General features: G+C 55.1%; 5 protein-coding genes across 5 annotated transcripts; 1 reads left to right on the top strand and 4 right to left on the bottom strand.

Moving 5' to 3' along the window:
* Positions 1-219: 219 nt before the first annotated feature.
* On the top strand, positions 220-795 carry PHYSODRAFT_492764 (hypothetical protein; the record flags this gene model as incomplete). The annotated part of the gene is made up of 3 exons (XM_009525674.1): positions 220-411; positions 511-603; positions 646-795. 3 exons carry the CDS (start codon positions 220-222, stop codon positions 793-795), a joined length of 435 nt encoding a protein of 144 aa, XP_009523969.1.
* Positions 796-2,737: 1,942 nt separating this feature from the next.
* PHYSODRAFT_262859 (hypothetical protein) lies at positions 2,738-5,359 on the bottom strand (the record flags this gene model as incomplete). The annotated part of the gene is made up of 1 exon (XM_009525673.1): positions 2,738-5,359. One exon carries the CDS (start codon positions 5,357-5,359, stop codon positions 2,738-2,740), a length of 2,622 nt encoding a protein of 873 aa, XP_009523968.1.
* A 3,423-nt stretch (positions 5,360-8,782) lies between these two features.
* On the bottom strand, positions 8,783-10,361 carry PHYSODRAFT_262839 (hypothetical protein; the record flags this gene model as incomplete). Its single annotated transcript, XM_009525672.1, has 2 exons — positions 8,783-10,276; positions 10,344-10,361. The coding sequence occupies 2 exons, from the start codon at positions 10,359-10,361 to the stop codon at positions 8,783-8,785; spliced, it is 1,512 nt and encodes a 503-aa protein (XP_009523967.1).
* Positions 10,362-12,199: 1,838 nt separating this feature from the next.
* PHYSODRAFT_497860 (hypothetical protein) lies at positions 12,200-16,333 on the bottom strand (the record flags this gene model as incomplete). Its single annotated transcript, XM_009525671.1, has 2 exons — positions 12,200-16,099; positions 16,181-16,333. 2 exons carry the CDS (start codon positions 16,331-16,333, stop codon positions 12,200-12,202), a joined length of 4,053 nt encoding a protein of 1,350 aa, XP_009523966.1.
* A 130-nt stretch (positions 16,334-16,463) lies between these two features.
* PHYSODRAFT_256330 (hypothetical protein) lies at positions 16,464-17,904 on the bottom strand (the record flags this gene model as incomplete). Its single annotated transcript, XM_009525670.1, has 3 exons — positions 16,464-16,754; positions 16,808-17,433; positions 17,457-17,904. The coding sequence occupies 3 exons, from the start codon at positions 17,902-17,904 to the stop codon at positions 16,464-16,466; spliced, it is 1,365 nt and encodes a 454-aa protein (XP_009523965.1).
* Between the last annotated feature and the right edge of the window lie 1,223 nt (positions 17,905-19,127).

The following is a 19,127-nucleotide window of genomic DNA, read 5'->3' as shown; positions in this document are numbered from 1 at the left end:
AGTTAGCTGACAACTTCAAGAACACGAAGGACACCAAGCGCATCAAATATGCGTGGGCCGTCTTAGCATCAACACTCTCTGTTAACCAGAGCAAAGTGTTCACTGATCAGCAGTGCCAATCTAAGGTAAATTTCTACAATGTGAAAATATCTATCGGAATGAGCCACTACTAAGTTATTAATCATGATGTGCGGTGAATATTTTTTAAAGATGAAGAACATGAAGCAAAAGTGGGCGTCTGCGCGGGAAGCAGAAGGTCGAACTGGCAACGACGGACCCGTGCGGCGCCCAAATCACTACTGCATCATGAAAGACTACTGGGGTGATGCGACGGGGATGAACAACCGACCGCATCTTAGCACGGAGGACCCGGATACAATTGCTGCTGCTGGTGACGCTGCGAGCGCCGACGTCGCTGCCTTCGCCACGCCTGCCTCACCTCCCCCTCCTCAATCTCCAACGCCCCGCACCATGTCTGGCTCCACGGGGTCGACTAATAAGCGACAGAAGCGCACCCAGGGGGAGTGTGTGGAGGCGGGTTTGAGTGCGGTTGCTAAAGGGTTTAGCGAAGGGCTAGAAGCTTTGGGCCAAGGACTTGCTACAGTCCGAAATGGGGGTGCCGAAGACATTGCAGCTGCTGTGCAGCAACAGACCGAGCTGTTCCGCGAGCAAAGTGAGCGGGCTCATGCCCAAACCGAGCAACTCTTGTCGGAAATGCAAGTTCAGAGCGAGCGACTTCGAGTGCAGAATGAAATAATTCGAGAGCTACTGGATTTGATTCGCCGCGACCATTAAAATCTAGCTACACACGTTTTCTAGACTAGCTCAAAAGCTTCGGTAAAAACCAAAATGGACGCACGTTTTCTCGAACCAACATCTCTTAGAAAGCTTGCAGTCATCTCAGAGTTGTTCCCAGTTACAACAAAATCTTCCTCTTCATCGAAGTTCACCCGCGCGTCATCTTCATCTTCGAAAGAAGTGTCATCCTTCAAACCCAACAAAATATTGTGGAGAACCATCGTTGCAGCCACAATATCCACAGCCTTCTCGACGCATTTGGTGTTAATGCAGCAGTTAACAATTCTGAAGCGACCTTTGCAGAGTCCAAAAGCACACTCGACTGTCATCCTAGTTCGGGAATGCAGATAACTGTAGCGTAGCTGCTTGCGTGTCAAACCGGCTCCATCATTTTCCATGAACGGCGTCATGATAGCCGGACTAATAGCATATCCTGCATCTCCTAAAAAGTGGGTCCCCGCTGGCAAAAAGTCTTTGAAGTTGGAGCCTAAAGTAGACGCACGCCATGTTTTTTGGTCAGACCACGAGCCCGGCCGAATCTCCACGCTAGTAAAGCGCATTTTGTCGTCAACAACAGCCTGCACATTTTGCGCTGGGAACATCTTTCGACAATAGTATCCCTCAAAGTCCTCGGGCCTGTTAATCTCCACTAGAGAGCCGTCTATCGCGCCCACCACTCCTGGAATTCCACCTTTCGCTTGGAATTTACCTTGAACTCGGGTCCATTCATGAGCATGCCGCGGAAAATGAACGAACTTGCGCAGCGACCGGCGTAAAGCCTTGAGAAATATACCAATCACGTCGATAGCCCAGGACTTCGAAATTGCAAACGCAGCCGTAGTTTCTCTATAGCCACCCTGCGAGCCGAGAAAAAAAGAAACAAGCAACCTTCTCCTCAAAAGAGTGCTCCTTCATAAATCGATCTAGCTCAAAATCTTTCAGCTCCTGACGCAGAACACCACAAAGCCGTAGAAACGTAGCTTGGCTACACCTGAGATTCTGTCGAAACCACTCGTTGTAGACCGCGTCGTAAAGCATAGCCTCAAACTCTAGCGGTGTCAGGGTAAGGATGTTCTGCTTTGGGTTTGAAATTGCCCACACAGCGGTGTGGACCGCCGTCGCGAGAGCTCCCGTGGCCGCAGCAACTGCAGCAACGATGCTTTCGCTCTGCACCATCGAAACGCAGTGAAGACGCTCGTCTCCAAAGTGAGACTGGTGATTTAGTCGCTCAGATTGGTCAGTCTGGAGACGATGAACCTAGCCGATCGAGCTAATAACTGGCCAATCAAAAAGAAGAAAAAATGTCGCCACATCGTCTAAGACGATCGAAAGCCGAGACGAGCGTTCCCCGACCAGGCCCTTACGAGGACAGTAGTTGCCATTCCCTTTCGCAACTAAAATATTCGTTTGCCACTTTTAATGATGGTGAATTCAAAATTCAGTACACCACGGAGTAAAAGCTAACCGGCTTCTAATCGTACATCCGTTCGAAAGGAAACGAAGTTACGGAGTACAATTTTAAGTTTACGATAACGGGACGAGTTATGATTACGCTAAAAGTTACGGGACGGCTTGTTGGCTGTAAAACACACCACGGAGTAGAAGCTAACCGGCTTCTCCTCGATAAGCTGTCCCCGCTCGAGTTCTCTATAAAGTAATGGGCAAATTTTGAAGGCAGCGTCGACCGTCCTCCTAGGATTCGTGTCTTCCCATTGACAGCGGCCGCTTACTTGTGCAGTTATCAGAAGAAAACAAAACAGAAAAGGACATTTCTGGAAAATAGCTCCACGACAAATTGTGCGCTTCACGTGTCATTCAGCGATCAATGATGGACATTGTTAACCTGCAGTGCACCCTTCAGAATAGTGCTCGTTCAACCAGCCCGACGCTCACGACGTAATATATGTACACTCATTAACGATCATGGCCGATAGATATCTCACACCTCGGTGCTTTCGTTGCTGCGGCTTGAGTCGATAGGCCCGGCAGCGACGCGACTCGCTTCCTCCTCCTGCGGGGGTGGCAGCGTTGGCCCCGAGTATCCGCGACTTCTATCGCTACCTCCCGTATGTCGAATATCGGCGGATAAAGTAGACGACGACCGTGTCAAGCGGTGCAGCCCCGACCCGCCGCTGGCTGTGCTCCCGAAGGACGACAGATTTGTCGCCGACCAGGCACTCAACGAGGTATCGCGTGTGTTTCGCATGGTCTGGCGCTCGGTATCCGACCCGAGTACTGAACTCCACGAGCTGATAGCGCTGCTACTTGTCATGGACGACCCCCCTGATGAATACAACGCAGACGTCCGCACGTTGCCAGCATCTTCTTCACCGCTAAAGCTCATCGTAGTTGGCACCCGGCTCCGTATGCTGATGTCGGCCAACGGGTCACAGTTGGTGGTGTTCATCATCGCGTAGCCACGGAGTGATGGCACTTCGTCCGAGCTTTCGCCGCTAGTGGAAGAGGCCCCGTCGAACTGGTTGGTCTGCGGCGGCACTGCCACCATGAGCGCAGTGCCGTTGTAGCCGCTCTCCATGAACGAGTCGTCCTGCATGAAGGTCGGTGAGAGCCGCGCCATGGAGCGGATGTTCACGCCATACGGAACAGGGCTTTCGTCATCCTCGTCCGTGTACTTCTTCCGGCTGATAGCTACGAAGAGCACCAAGACGCCTGCAATGCCTGCAATGACACCGACGATGGCAACAATCGACCCTGTGCCCAAGCTGTAGTAGGTGGCGGAGCTTGTGTTCACGTCCGACACGCCGCCAGGATTGAGAATGCCTCCGAACCCATTGCTTCCGCCTCTGCTGCTCCCGCTGTTGCTGGTACTTGTACTTGTACTTGTACTTGATAGTTTGCTCGGGTCTCCCTTGTTGCTGCTGTTGGCACTGTAATCCCCGCTGCTGCTGCTACGCGCGTCCTGCTTCTTCTTATTTTTCTTCTGCTTGCCACTGTGAATCACGTCGGAGCTCCCAAAGCTGAGCTCATCAGAAGACCCGTCCAAGCTTACATCAGCACTTGAGCTTGCATGAACGTGTCCCGGACTCATTTGGTCCTCGCTTCCGCTCTGGGAAGATACTATCACTGTTTCGTTGTTCGGGCTTGAATCAAGGGAGCCTGCGCTGGTCGACGGGAGGGCGGGCGACGCCGTCGCACCTGCAGCTGGAGTACCTGTCGCGCTTCCTGTGCTTACCACTGGGGGGCTGGTAGTCGCTAAAGACGCAGCAGTACTCTCGTCCGGTAAAACCACTGCAGCATCCGTGGAGCTTGATCCTGTTGCTACAGTTTGATCGCCAGCAATATCGCGGTCAGGAGGTGCACCTGACGTCGAACTTGTCGGCGAGTCTGCAGCTGGTGTGGGGGCCTGAGTTGCTGTAGGGGCTTGAGTTGGGGCTACGGTAATAGGTGCCGTATTAGGAATCTCTGTTGATACAGGAACGACCACAGGGACATCAGTGGACACAGGCACCACTACGGGGACATCCGTTGCCACTGTCACAGGGGCATTCGTTGATACTGGTACTGAAACAGGGGGCTCTGTTGAACCCACGGGGGCATCAGTAGCCGCTGGAGTCTCGGTCGATTTTGATACCTCGACAGGTGCATAAGTTTCCGCTGGAACCGCTACGGGAGTTGACACTGAGACCGTCGTCGGAGCTTGTGTGGCCACGGAGACGGAGACAGTCGTCGGCGCCAGAGTCGGCACAGATACTGCCACGGGTACCAGCGTGGCCACCGAGATCGTTGGTGCCTGCGTGGTCGGCGCTGGCGCTGCCGTCGGCGCCGCGCCGTCCGAGCCACTGTACGCTGCCGACTCGTTTCCTGTTTCGTCCTCTGCAGGCGGCAGCGTAAGTGTTATAGTCGGCGCCGTAGTCGGCGCTGCTGTTGGTGCAGCAGTAGGGGCAGGCGTAGGCGCCGCGGTCGGTGGCGCTGTTGGTGCTGTGGTGGTCGGTGGCACTGTCGGTGCTGTGGTGGTTGGTGGCGCTGTAGGAGCTGCTGTCGGCCTTTCCGTCGTCGGAGCTGGTGTCCTTGTTGTCGGTGCCGGCGTGGTCTCCGTCGGCTCCTGTCCGTCCCCCGACCCCGTCAACGAGACCGTCACGGACACGGAGATCCCCGTCGAGGGCGTCGTCGTCGTCGCTACAGGGACCGAATCCGCGATGCCCGTGGGTGTGCTGCTGTCGTCGCTGAAGCTCGTCGTCGTCGTCTCCGCTGCCGGGCTCGTGGTCGCAATTTTCGACGCCAGCAAGTCGTCGCCCGTCGACGTGGCCGTGGCGCCCCCGATCGTCAGGGAGACCGACGCCGACAGGCCGCCGCCCGGTTCAGCCGTCGCTGTCGCTGTCGTGTCCGCGTCGGCCGTGCCCAGCACCGTCGACGCCAAAGAGTTCACGAGGTTGCTGGTCGTGTCCACCGCGGCGCCCGCCACGTCGGTCACTGTGTCTGTCACTGCGCTGTCGAAGGAGAGGAGGCGTCTGGGCGGCGGCGGCGCGGGCGCCGCGTTGCAATGCGCCGCCGCGGCCGCCAGCGCGCCGAGCGCCAGCATCGCGCGCCGTCTCCGTGCCATGGCTGCCCCGGGCCAGCTCCACCGCGGCGTCGCTGGGTCTGCGGCGCGACGGCGATGTCGATGGCGAGGCGTGGTCGCTGCTTTGGCTTCTTGGTGGGGCTCTCCGCTCTTCTACTGCACCTCCCTATTGCCTGCACAATGGACGACCAGGCACTGGTGATTCGCTACAGTAACATTGCTGACTTTATACGGGAAAAACGGCGGATTATTTTATACAGGTAGTTACTACAGATGTTTGTATGTCTATACAATACTCTAGTGAAATCGTTTGAGGAGGGTATTTGGTTACTGCATGCAAGCATTTTCGCGTATTACGGATTCGCCCTAGCCCGCGATCTGGTATTGACGGGCTTTTCAGATGGGGCGGCTTGCCCTTCCAGCCTGGAAACCCCGTCTCTGAGGAGTGCGGAACATGGGCCCCGCTTGTGCCACAAGCCCCACAAGTTGTGGAGCCTGCAACGCTGGCTCAAAGCTGTTGCAAAGCTTCCGCCAGTGCCTGGGGGCGACAAGGCAAGGAGCCACCACTTTCAATGGGGCTCTCTGTTTCGATGGCGAAAAAGGCATTGTGAATTCTCAGCAAGTAGGACCTGTTTGATTCATGCAGGCAAGATCATACAGCATGTATGAAGTTTACTTAGTATTATACAAGCAAAGCACCTTGCGTTTTCCCACGCAAAATGCAACACGATGTGGATTGAACTCTCAGCCCTTCCCAATTAAAAAAATAATACTGTTAATTTCTTATTTTTCCCCGCCACTCAAGGTGCTGAAGCCTTCAGCCTGAAGGTGCTGGATTGAGCGAAAAGGCGAGTATATGTACAACAAAACCAACGGAGACCCAGGTTTTGGTACTGTAGGTGATTTGCCTCGGCTGTCCATCACTGAACAACCTATCCTACGATTACCAACACATATTAATACTCTTTACTTGCAATCGATTCCGATTCTGTGAGATGCTCACAGTGAAAGCTAACTACTCATTATTAGTCGCCGCCTCAGATTCCTCTTGCAAACTAAGTGTCGCTAGTGAACTCCGCAAGCACGTTAGTGGTTTTCATAACACACTTACTTACAGTTAGTGCTGTTTGCAAACGCGTTTGCATGTTTGCTGCTCTATCACTAAGCAGATCAAATTAATGGCTCCGGTCATCCTTACTTTTGAGGACATTTCTCGGACTTTCGAGTAATGAGCAATGTGCTCGGACTTCCGAGTACGTAAACTTCATTTAAACTCGTGCGCTGCGTCAACTTGAAACCATGACTAAACTCTAAAGGCGTTGCTTGTTGGGGTGCCATTCATGAACACAAATAGCATGCTACATACCCGTTAGGGCAATTTATCGTTTGTTTTTTGCTAGATGACGCTATTAGATTACTCACGTCCGCATAAGTGGATCGATGGGTTACTTCCCCAGATGCATTCACATTATATCCTCATTCGGTCTGGTCCAAGGTGGCGATGCCAGATTCCTAAGTCACATTGTGTGGAATTACTCAGAAGTCAGTGAAGTGTACTCACAGTTAAGTAGCACCCGTTGTCGAGTCCACAATTCATGTACGCACCACGGCGTAGCAAGCGTTATCTAGCGCTGGTTAGTTTGAGGAGATCATGGTTGGTGTAAAGAGAAGACCTTCGCGTGCAAGTCAGCTTCCGACAAGTGAAGAGAGCTCCAACTCTTTAGTTCAAGATAAATAGATAGTTAAAATTTGTCCAACTCCACAAACATGTAAGCCATATTCACAACACACTAACACACAGTTTGCAAACACTAGTGTTAGCTATACAGATAGCGTTTGTGCGAACACTAGCTGTCGCGTTCATGGGGGTACATGACCAATCATAAGTTGTATAGATCTCTTGCACGAAATTAGTGACAGGGTATCAGTAAGTTATTCCCGTAAGTTAGTTCATTTTAATTCTACGCCCTCGGATGCCACTTTCGACAACTAAGCGTAGGCAATAACTTGAGTTGTCGCAACGCGTGTTCATACTAAGCATTGCTATTGACTTGGCGTGGCATCACATTTTGTTAGTGTGATAGTCAGGGCTTGGTAGTAATTCGCGAGGCCAGTAGAATATAGTACTATAGTACTACTACTTCTACTATAGTAACCAGTAACTTGACACTTTCTGATTGTACTATCACTATAGTAACCAGTAACTCATCCACGCCCCCAATAATACTATCGAGTTACTGCTGAGGTTTCACAACTTGAAATGACACATACGTTCGCCCTCGCCTGCTGAGTCTATCCCACAGCCCAAAGCTCCACTCGGGTTTAATCGCGGTGAGTAAATGGTGAGTGTTGATTGCAATAGTTTAGCACCGCCGCTGGTACGCAAGTTGCTGCTCAGCATAATTGGAAAAAATGTCGTAAGCCCCTGTGCTCGTTCGACGGCGGTAAGAAGTACTGGGTCTACATATTTTGGTGTTGTTTGTCGTTGGTACATCGCGAGATTTTGTATCTACTACTTACAACGCACGTCCGTTTGCGACCAGATGTTCTCACATGTCAACCATCAACGAAGTCACACCCTTAAATAATATAAAATATTTAACCAATTTGACCATTTCGTGACAACCTGCCGAAAATATACTTAAAAATAAGTGTGTGGACCACATTCAGCCAGTAGTTTGATAGTACTATAGTACTATTACTATAGTAGCTAGGAACGCTTGAGCAAAAGGACCCAGTAACTAGTAATTCGTTTTCTTTTACTGAATACTACTGGTAGTAGTTCAGGAGAACTACCGCTACTATCACGCCCTGGTGATAGTGCTTATCCGACGAGATGGCTGGGCTCATTTGCTAGCGTCAGGGACGGACATGTCTCCGCCAGAGGAGACTCGACCAAAACTTGAGCGAATCCTTTGAACCCAGCGCCTCGCGACCGAGGCAAGTGTGATATCCTACTGGTACTTCGCCTTTCACTGCTTTTCATTGTACAAATCGGACACCATTTCGGCAAGTTTGGATGTGATGATGGCGTTGTGACGTGGCGCGCAGCGACAACAAACAACTTGGACCTTGCGATACCTACTATCCACTGGATAGTATCCAGCGGCCGCAGGAATCTCGCCCGCGGCCGGCTCACCTCGACCATTGGGCGGAGAAATTCTACACTGTCAACCGTCGATGGCAACGCTCGTGATGGTAAAATACTGAAATGTTTCTTTGCGTATACTGGTCTTATCCGCCGCGTACGCCAAGCATGTACTACTTCGTACATGGAAGAGAAAAAATACCTGTAGATGCGTGTTCCATTCGTCTGGAAGAGCTTCTCGGAGGTGTCGAGTGCCTACCTCTATAATAACAGGGCCACCGTCCGGACCAAAAGCGTAAGTAGGCGGAAAAAAAGCAGAGAGCGAGAGGGCACAAGGAAACAACAACGAAGCTCACGCCTGCGAGGGACGTCCCAGGTTATGCCGTCTCGCTGTGTGCTCGGGACCCGGCGTTGTTGTCGTTGGACAGCAGGTCGCCCTCCGTGCAGATCTCGTAGCACATGTTGCACACACGAGTGTTGGCCGATCCCTTCTCGGCCTTGTTTTTCTTGCCGCGGCGGCGCGCCGGGAACGGCAGCTTCTTGGCGCGCACGTGGCACGCCGAGCAGGCGGAGCACAGCACGCGGCCGCACATGCGGCAGTGGTGTCGGCGCGCGCCCAGGCTGCCGATCTTCTTGTTGCACTCCATGCACTCCGGCCGCTCGCTGTCAGGTACCCACACGGGTGGGTGGGCCACTTTGGCCATGAGCATCTTCAGTTGCGCCTTGTCCACCTTGTCGAAGACCGTCTTGCCCGACTCGTCCTTGAGGTCCAGTCTTGCGCCGTGGCGCACGAGCCGCGTGGCGATCTGGATCAGGCCCTTGTCCAGCGCGACGTGCAGAATCGTCGACTTGTCCACGGGCGCGTTGGCGTTCGCGCGGTGCTGCAGCAAGATCTCCGTCATGGTCGGGTCGTCCCTCGTGACCGTCAGGATGTGCACGCCCAGCGGGGTCTGGTTGCGCATGTTGAGGAAGTTAACGTCCGCGCCGCACTCGAGCAGGATCTTGGTCATGCGGCGCGACTTGGCCGCGGCCAGGTGCAGCGCCGTGTTGCGCCGGTTGTCGGCCACGTTCACGATGGAGCCGCGCAGCTGCGGCATGAGCAGCGCCTGCACCACGTTCAGGTGGCCGCCTCGGATGGCGAAGTGCAGCGCGGTCTGGCCGAACATGGGGTCGCGCCGCAGGATGTCCGTGCCGGCCTGGATCACGAGCGCGTTGACCAGCACGATGTCGCCCGCCCGGGCCGCCTGCAGCAGCGGCGTCAGCCCGTCGGGCGTCGTGCCCATGGAGGATCTGTGGTTGATGCTGTTGTTGCTGTTGTACGCGCGGCGGTAGCTCTCGTCCATGCGCATGAGCGCGTTGCCCATCTCTGTCTGGCGGCCGCCGCTGTTGGAGCCCGAGTCGTGGGTCGAGCCGCGCTCGCCGTAGCCGTTGCCCGGCATGAGGCTGTCGCGGAACGTGCTCTCGCGCATGTTGATCATCTCCTGCACGTCGAAGCTGCTGGCCTGCTGCACGCGGCGGTAGTCGAGCGCGTCCGGGGCCGAGGCCGGCGGCGCGCGCGGGTCGTCCACGTCGTCCTCGTCGCCCATGGAGTAGGCGGCGCTGCTGGTGCTGCGGCTGTTGGTGCTGCTGTGCGCGTACTTGGGGTCCTCGTAGTCGGCGCGGAGGTCGTCGATGTCTACTTCGGCGGAGGGCATGACGGCGCGTAAGACGGGAGAAAGGGGAAATGAAGCGAAGTGTAGGTGCGCGGCGCTGGTGCAGGTGCAGGTGAAGGTGGAGGTGGAGGTGGCGCCACGGGTTGGTTTTGGCTCGAAACGACCGCCTTGCTGCCTGGGCCTCTGCTTGACTTGTGAACTTCGAGCGGACGGCAGAGTCTGAACGCAAAGAGAACGGTGAGACGGATACACTCGAGATTTGTATACCGCAAAATTGGGCACTGACGGTACACGGACGGGCCATGGTGACCCATTTTTCATTTGTTTCACTAAGATTGATCTGGCGAACGAAATGAATGCGCCAGACACGGCTAGGAAAGCTCATGCCCTCAGAGGAGAATGCAATTTGCTGTTTAGAACGCACCAAACCATGACAAGCACAAAATCAACGTGGCTGAAAGTAAGTTTCATCGTATTCTCCCTCTTCAAGTTGGGTGTGGGAACTTCTACGATGACACAGTGTGGAGAGGGAAATACGACCAAGATACGCTTGCGATGGCCTGCTTGAGTCGCTCTTCGCGACGCTTTCTGCCCTAACACGGCGGTCAGCACTAATAGCGCCGCCACTGTCGCTATCTAAGGCAAAGTGATGCCAATAAACGGCTCACCACAAAGCAGCCCACGTTTGGGCGACGACCTAGCATGGTGCGTCAAAAGTCAAAGCGAAGATACCTCCTTCCATTTACAAAGATGTCGTTTCCGCAGGCTGAAACCTGAAGTCATTGGATAGTGCTGGAATGATTCCGTGTCTTCTTCTCTTTCTCTTTCTTGACGGTAGTGCCCATTCCATAAATTTTCAGTCCAATTTAGTTTCCAATTTTCACTAAAAATGGGTAGTAGTACCCATATTGATGCTTTGGGCGGTATAGTCTACTCAAGTCAAATTGCGCCCAGGTTTGAGTTGAAGCAAAACTCTCAGGAGTACCACTATACTGGTACAGCTGCGCCGAGTACCGCGAGCAGAAAAACAAAATATTCGCCCAATCGAATCCCGTGCAATTCTTCAGACAAAAATGCCGACGAAATGGCCGTCATCGACGACACCTACAACAACTGCAAATGCCAGCAGCTTTGCTATCCGTTGCGGCCTGATACTCGACTCGTATCACAGGAGTGAGATCCGCTCGACCGAAGTCGGCGACCCGTAGCTCGTCTTAGGCCCTCACACGTCGTTTGCAGCGTTTTGCGGCAGTAACTTCCCGTCGTTGGACTCCGACGCACCCAGTCGTGGAGCGCTCCATGGCGGCCGAATAATACGAATAGTACAGCTCGTCAACACCGAAGGTGGCCAAGCGGACAGGAGGCAAAACAACTTCGCATGCGATAGTGACCGAGGCGCTGGGACCAACCAGGGGAAACCGCCTGGTCCAGCGCCACATGGCAACAGGCGGCAATTATTTTGCGGCGATCATCGCTACCGGCGGCCGCAGCTGCGACGACAGCTCTGTGGGCTGTACAAAGGCTTTCAAAAGTTCAGACAAGTTTGTTTCTGAAGAAAACTAGGTTACGAACGGCTCATGGCTACATATTCACCGACGGATCTCGGTTTGTGTGGATGCACACACACTGTGCGTGAATCTTTCAGTGGATTTCCATCGTGTGAGGAGGATGTAGGCGGCTGCCTCACACACTTCGCCAAAGGACTGCCCGGCACAACAAACAGCTGCGGAGTCTTCTCATGGCTCCATGTTGGGCATCCACGTGAAGGTGTTCCTTTCGACGCTAGCGTTCATCGTTCCATGCGAAGGTGAAGAATCGCAACGCATCCTCGTCACTATTTCGTAGTGTGAGACCTGTAGCAGCGCTCGTCGTAGGACAGTTAGTGGTCGATTATCATAACCGCAGAGGAGGTTCGATGTCGGTGGTGGTGGTGATGTTTTTGCAGCTCATCGATAACGACCATACTTGCACTAAACTGCATCTCGAGCCTGAACGGGCAGTGCTCCAGTGCTTGGAGTCCGCTCGACGTTCTGGTGATGAGCTGACAAGTATCACGGCATTCGTGACAGCATCGCCGCATCTGCTTTAGACACAAGATGCAACTATGTTTTATACTCATCCTCGCTGTTGCCTGCCGCTGCGTCACTCGGCATGCGCAAAGTCGTCTCCGTCTTCGCTCTCCAGCGCCTCGATCTTGGCCAGGATGCGGCGGATGTTTCGTCGCGACACCTCGTCGGCCACCACCTCGTCGTACAGGTGCTCCAGTTCCTCCACAAACCCTGGGTCCGCTTGGACGAGGAAGTTGAAGCACTCGGGGTAGACGCAGAAGTTGCCCAGCGAGAAGAGCACAATGCGGCGCGAGGCCGTGCTGGTCTCCGTCATGGCCAGCTCGAACAGCTCCCACGGCGCTTCGTGGGCGCAGAGGTCGCTGCAGAGCTCGTCCGAGTTGCGCACGAGGTTCCCGAGCGCTCCCCCAGCGTTTGAGCGCGTTTTATCCTCGTCGTTGTGGAGATTCTGCACCAGGAGGGGGATCGCTGGACGCAGCGCATGGTACAAGTCCCCATTGTGGAAGGCCGCGTTGCCAATGGCAAAGCACGCGAACCGCCGGACGTAGCTGTCCGGGTGCGAGAGCCCTCGGATCATCTCGTTTAGCACCGTACGCGACGAATCTCCGCCTATTGGAGCGATGAAATGCCGGTAGAAGAGCGTCGAGTGGCGACACAAATTCCCGATGCAGTTGAGCGCCTTGGCCCGGACCATCGCCTCTGGATGCTGCATCAGCTGGTAGAACTCGGGGAGGAGATCCGCTCGTAGAATGCAGTCGTAGTTGGTCTGCGAGCTGCGCGCCAACTGGCTCACGATCAAGAGCGTGTCGATGATCAAGGACGGCGAGCAGTTGCTGCTCAGCATCCCGCACTCCTTGATGACCGACATCCCGTCAGCCTCCACGAACTGCGAGCCGAAGTGAGTGGAGCTGGTCACCAGCCGAGACAAGAAGCTGATGGGCAATTCCAGTACGGACGCCTCCAGGTGGAGCTCTTTCGTTGAGAAGACGAACCGAAGCACTCCGAGTAATTTCTGCACGCACTTAGCATCGTACAGGATCTCCTGCGTATCCACGAGCAGCTCCTCCGACACACTGTGGGCGAATGGGATGCCTAGCACCTTGACCGTGGCGTGAACCAGCGCCTTGACGGCGTTGCTGCCTCCTCCCACCACCTCGGGCCAGTGGAAAAGGTACTCGATGTGCCTCAACTCGAGCAGGTTCACCAAGTGAAGCAGGAGGTGCTCGTTCACAGCGACTTCCATCTGCGTCTCGTTGCACTGCATCTCGCGGACGATCCGAAGCAGCTTCAAGAAGCAGAACAATCCCCAAGGCGACAACAGATCTCCACCGCCGGTGGCCATCATGCCGTCGAAAACTTGCCACACTGTGTCGCTCTCGAACACGGTCATGAACATGTTCATCTCCTCGGATCGATTCGTACCTTCCGTTGCTGTGGATTGCCTTGGTTGTGATGCAGCTTTGGACGCCACGCGCAACAGGAACACAATGCCCGAGTCCAGAAGACCTTGGGCGCGGATGTTGTAGCTGGTGAGCATCTGAGCCTTACTGCTTGGGTTATCGTCCTCGTCAGCGGTTGTGTTGCTAAAGAGACGGAAAATCGCGGCGGAACAGCGGCGTGTAAGCGCTCCATGGACGACGAGGTTCCACAGCTCCAGGTCCTGCGGCTCCAAGTGGTCAGGAATGCCATCGGTCCCCAGCGCAGACTCGTCGATGTTGCAGGTCTCGATAACCTCGGCAAAAAACGTACTGAGAGCACTCAACAGTGCGGTGTCGCTTGCGTCCTGCAGTATGGGGAATATGGTCTGCGCGCAACGCCAGATCTGCCGCTTTGGAAGAACCCCGCGACGAAGAATCACTGAGAGCAACTCGGTGGCGAAGTACTGCTCAATCTGGTGCAAACCGCCCGATGAGAACCCCCAGAGCAAGATAGTGAAGATGTCGGTGTCTCGGTGCTTCTGAAAGACAATCTTCGTCACTGTGAGCTTCTTGGAAAGAGGCGCCGAGGATCGACACGCGTGCATCAGGATCTTCAGAATACAGCAAATTGTAGACTGGTCCGCGTCTTCTTCGCCCAGATCGTCCTCTCCGTCCGTATCACCGCCTTCAGCGCGCTTCTGTCTCACACGCTCGTTTATTTCATCGCCAAGCAGTGCGATCAGCTCACTAACACCGCTGCTGAGTAGCTGAGACCCGACTTCCGAGTCAACTTTAACGCGAAGCTTGTACAGGTGCTTGACATCTCGTAAACTAGAGTTATCCATCGGAGCAGCATCGTCTTGAACCAAGGTTAGCACAGGAAAAGGCTGCAGAGGCCTCCAGCACTTCGCATCGGGCTGAACGAAAGCAGCTAGCGCGAAGACTGCGTATAGGCCCAAGTCTCGACCGCTCTTGGAGATTCGACCCCCTGGAGAGCGCGAAATTCCCGATGCGTGCAGGATTTCGCAAAGTGTGTGAACCACTCCCGACGGGTAAACGACCTCCAGCAGTGTTGTGAGATTCTGGGATCGATCGATCATTGATCCGAGCCACTTCAGCGCCTTGGAGTGCGATGCCGCAACGACTTCGTCCTTGCAATTCAGCATGAGGGAGATGGCGTCCACGTCACTTTTGCAGAACTGGCGGTAGTCCAATTTGCCTTCCATTGCGTTGTCAGCCTCGATGGAGTTGACGATCGTCGTGCAGATCATACAGCAGCGCACGCACTTGTAGACCACGTCAGTGGCTTGCTCGTGGCTGGCCTTTAGCACTCCACCAGCCTCCACTAAGCGACTCAGAAATCGGTGAATGTGGTCCTTCGCGTGGAGTAAACCGTCGAGTTCAGTCACCTCTTCGGCCCTTTTCAGAAGCAGCACGAAGAACCGGTACTGAAGATGGAGCAATGAGGCAATACTCGTCAAGACGTCGCTGGACAGCTCGTGAACTGGGATCGAAGGCAGCAGGCCGACGGCGTTGGCGAACAATGGAGATTTTGCGAGCCCTGCATCCACGTGCTTCATGTCAATTTCTCGACTGATGCGCTCCCACACGCTCAGAAAACTTTCCAACACCACAGAGCGGGCTGGACGAGCAGCTTCTGGTGGAGGAGAGGGGCTGCGATTGTTGTTCTCGCTGGCAGGTGGCGCTTTTGGTTCATCTAGATTGGGTTGTTCAGACTCAGGCTTGGGCTTGGCTAGTTGTCGCCCCGTTTCCGGGTCGCAGATCTTCCACTCGTCACAAGACCTCAAGCGCTCGACACTCGGCTTGGCCTTCTCCTCGCTGTCTTCCTCCGGGGAGTGGTGCAGCTCGTTCTCCTTGAAGAAGCGGGGTAAGGCGCGCACTTGCCGCTCGAGCTGCAGTCTCGCCTCGAGCTGCTCGGGCGTCTCCTGTACGAACGGATGCTGCAGAATGTCCGGCCACTTGAGTCTCTGAGCGGGGTCCTTGTTCAATAATCCCTTGAGGAAGCTCTGGAAGTCCTCCGACATCGTCGGCGGGTACTGCACAGCGTCGCGCACGATCATCTGGATGAGCGACACGATCCGGTCCGTGTAGAACGGGGGTTTCCCCACCGCGAGCTCGTACAGAATGACGCCCAGCGACCAGAGGTCCACCGTGTAGTTGTACGGCTTCTCCTGCACCAGCTCGGGCGCCATGTACAGCGGCGTGCCCTTGATGGACCTCAGCAGACTCGAGTCGTGCGCGATCGCGCGCGCGAAGCCAAAGTCCGCCAGCTTGATCTGCTGCTTGGAGCCGATGAGGATGTTCTGCGGCTTCATGTCTCGGTGGATGATGCGGTTCGAGTGCAGCACGTGCAGCGCCTGGATGAGCTGGATGGCGATCTTCCTGATCTCCTCTTCCGGCAGACTGTGCTCGTCCTCCAGCACTTGGAACAGCTCCCCCTGGGCGTACTCCGTCACCATGCAGAACTCACCGTCCGTCTCGAACGAGTCCAGTATGGCAATGATGTTGCAGTGGTTCAGGCGGCGAAGGATGTTGATCTGCATTGGGCAGAATGCACACAACTCGGTTAGAGTACACATCTACTTAATGTGTTTTTAGTATGGAGCCCCCTATCATACTTCTTGGCGGAGATTCTCGAGATCCCGGGCGCTTTTGCCCTGTTTCGTCACGAACTTGAGCGCCACGATCTGCCCCGAGTACTTGCGGCGGCCCCGGTAGACCTTCCCGAAGGACCCCTCGCCGATGCGCTCCAAGATGTGGTAGTTCTCCATGCTGGTCGAGTCGAGCTGTGAATTGGCTCGCCCCTATATGGGGAATCAGGAAGTTAAGCATTTTTTCTATTTTTTTTTCCTTTTCGATGGTTTCATGAAATGCGAAGTGCATTATGAAAACTAACGATATCTACCCCTCGTGGGCAGCTGTATAGTTGTAGTACACTACGTTCTCGTATTCCGGTGCGCAGTAGGGGAACTCGGTGTCGTCGTCGACGGGCGTGAAGAGCTCTTCGCCTGTGAGGACCGTCACGTAGCAGCCCAAGCAGAAGCACACGACGACCACGGCCAGGGCCGCCACCTTCTCCCACATGGGGAGGATCCCCCACTTCTTCTTGAGCAGGAACACGATCGGCAGGATGGTGGAGTTGAGCGTGATACAGGACGCGCCGACGAAGTCGGAAAGGGCCGAGAAGTGGCCCTTGAACACGACCGAGAGGATGACCAAGGCGCGATCATGGCCAGACGCAGAACCACGTACTTGATGGCGTTGGCGCCGTGGTATTCGGCAGCTTCCGCCTCAGCGTTGCCGACTTGAACTTTCTCAGTATCAGCGACAGAGGAGAAGGATCGAGGTGACGGCTTCTCGGCCGGCGTGGACACTTCCGCGTAGCTGAGAAGGTTGTTCTCGACGTCGGCAACGGGACGTTTGTGCATGCCCAGCACGAGGCGCTCCGTGAGGTAGAACACCGGGTTGAGGATCACGGAGAACGCCACCGTGATGTGGACTTGCATGGCCAGGTAGGCCAGCACGACAGCGCCCCAATTGGGCGAGAAGCCCAGCGAGGTGAGGCCGGTCGCCGAGCTCGGGTAGATCGTCCACAGGATGTATCCGGAGATCTGGCAGCCCACGGCCGAGTACGCGGTGCTGGCTAGGACGAGGAACAGGACGGAGATCGTGCCGATAGTGACCCCCACGACGCGGGGCATGCGTTTCGGGTCGCTGTGTTGACGGTGGATCGAAGGGATCACAACGCCCGACCCGTTCGCGAGCGCCAGACTTCCAAATGCTCGAATCACTTGCTGGAGATGAAGTTCCGGGGCTGGAGCACTCGGATGGCCACACATGCCGTGCACCACAACTGCGATGCCGATGACGTCTGCGACCAATGTGCCCATACACCCGCGAATGCAACGCCGGCGCCTTCCTTGAGAGTGGGGACGAGGCATACTGGCATGACGGTGACGGCCATCAGAACGGACCATGTTGTCGAGCTGAAGGCATTCGGGAAGAGGCCGTCCAGCAGCGTCCCGCCGAGCACCAGGAACACGCACGGCACGATCAGGCAGCTGGCCATTTGGACGACGACGGTGAGGTAGCGGCCGCGTGTGCCCAGGACCCACTCGCCCAGGTCGCCGTACGTCTTGACCGATGTAGGCGCGAGCAACATCACGCGGCAGATGACCGTAGCCCCGTAGACGTTGGCGAAGGCCATGAAGACCATACTAACGATTCCGAGAGCGGGGCCAGCGCGAGAAAAGTTGCCGGGCATGCTCAGCGTGCCAATGCCGTAGACGCAGCAAAAGAGATTGAAGGACGCCTTGGCGTCCTCCATCGTGATGAATGCCATGGCGTCGAAGCGTCGAGTCGAGTTTCAGGGCGATGGAACGAGTTGGTTGGCTTCTTGCGAGGAAGAGTGAAAATCGGAGACTGCTGCCCGTAGTCATGCGGGCTGAAGACAGTTAAACGGTATGCACGGCCACTTACAGCAAGTAGTCGTCACGATACCGCCGGTACCAGCTCTCAGCGATGGCCCTATCGGAAAATAATAAATCGATGGTCACTGAACGGCAGCCTATCACGCTTCGTGCAAAGCGACATTCACCGCGACCGCTTCAACGCTAGTCGCGCTGTTTAGTATTTTTCCGTGAAGCCTAAACAATGGACGATACTTCTACATCAAAGATGACGTGGTTGAGTGTGTACAGTAAGTGTTGTTGTTCTTGTATGAAGCAACTTATCGATAAGCTGCAAACTACTAGTACAGTAACAGCCTAAAATTGTCCAGTGGAACAACGTAGTAAATCTATCGTCAGCATTTATTAAATAATCGCAGAACTATTACCCTGAACAAATTGAAGTCAATCCAGCAACCCATCACAAAAATACAACATCAACAACTATGTATAATGTATAATAGTTGTATTCTCAATGTGAGCTATATGTTAAAAACATGTTGCCCGCCACTACAAACAAAACGGCAGTGCGCGCGCGCTGGAGAACACCACGATTTATCCCCTACACTTAGTTGTCGATGGTGGCCATGTGCAGCACCAGGTCCACGAGGCGGTTCGAGTAGCCCCACTCGTTGTCGTACCACGACGAACGTGTCGTTCAGCGCAATACACGCGTCCGCGTCGAACGTGCTCGAGTGCTTGTCGTGCAGGAAGTCGTTCGACACCACCTGGTCCTCCGTGTAGCCGAGGATGCCGGCCAGCTCGCCCTCGGACGCGGTCTTCACTGCGGCCTTGATCGCGTCCATGGACGCAGGCTTCTCCAGACGGCACGTCAGGTCCACCACCGACACGTCGGGCGTCGGCACGCGGAACGCCATGCCCGTCAGCTTGCCGTTCAGCACCGGCAGCACCTTGCCCACGGCCTTGGCGGCGCCCGTCGACGACGGGATGATGTTCTGGCCGCAGCCACGGCCGCCGCGCCAGTCCTTGCCGCCCTTGGCCGGGCCGTCCACCGGCAGCTGCGTCGCCGTCGTGGCATGCACCGTCGTCATCAGACCCTCAACGATGCCGAACTGGTCGTTGATCACCTTGGCCAGCGGCGCCAGGCAGTTGGTCG

This window comes from Phytophthora sojae (genome assembly GCF_000149755.1).
Source record: "Phytophthora sojae unplaced genomic scaffold PHYSOscaffold_3, whole genome shotgun sequence".
NCBI classification, from domain to species: domain Eukaryota; phylum Oomycota; class Peronosporomycetes; order Peronosporales; family Peronosporaceae; genus Phytophthora; species Phytophthora sojae.
Note: the sequence above shows the minus strand (reverse complement) of the source record. Positions and strands in the feature narration are given on the sequence as shown.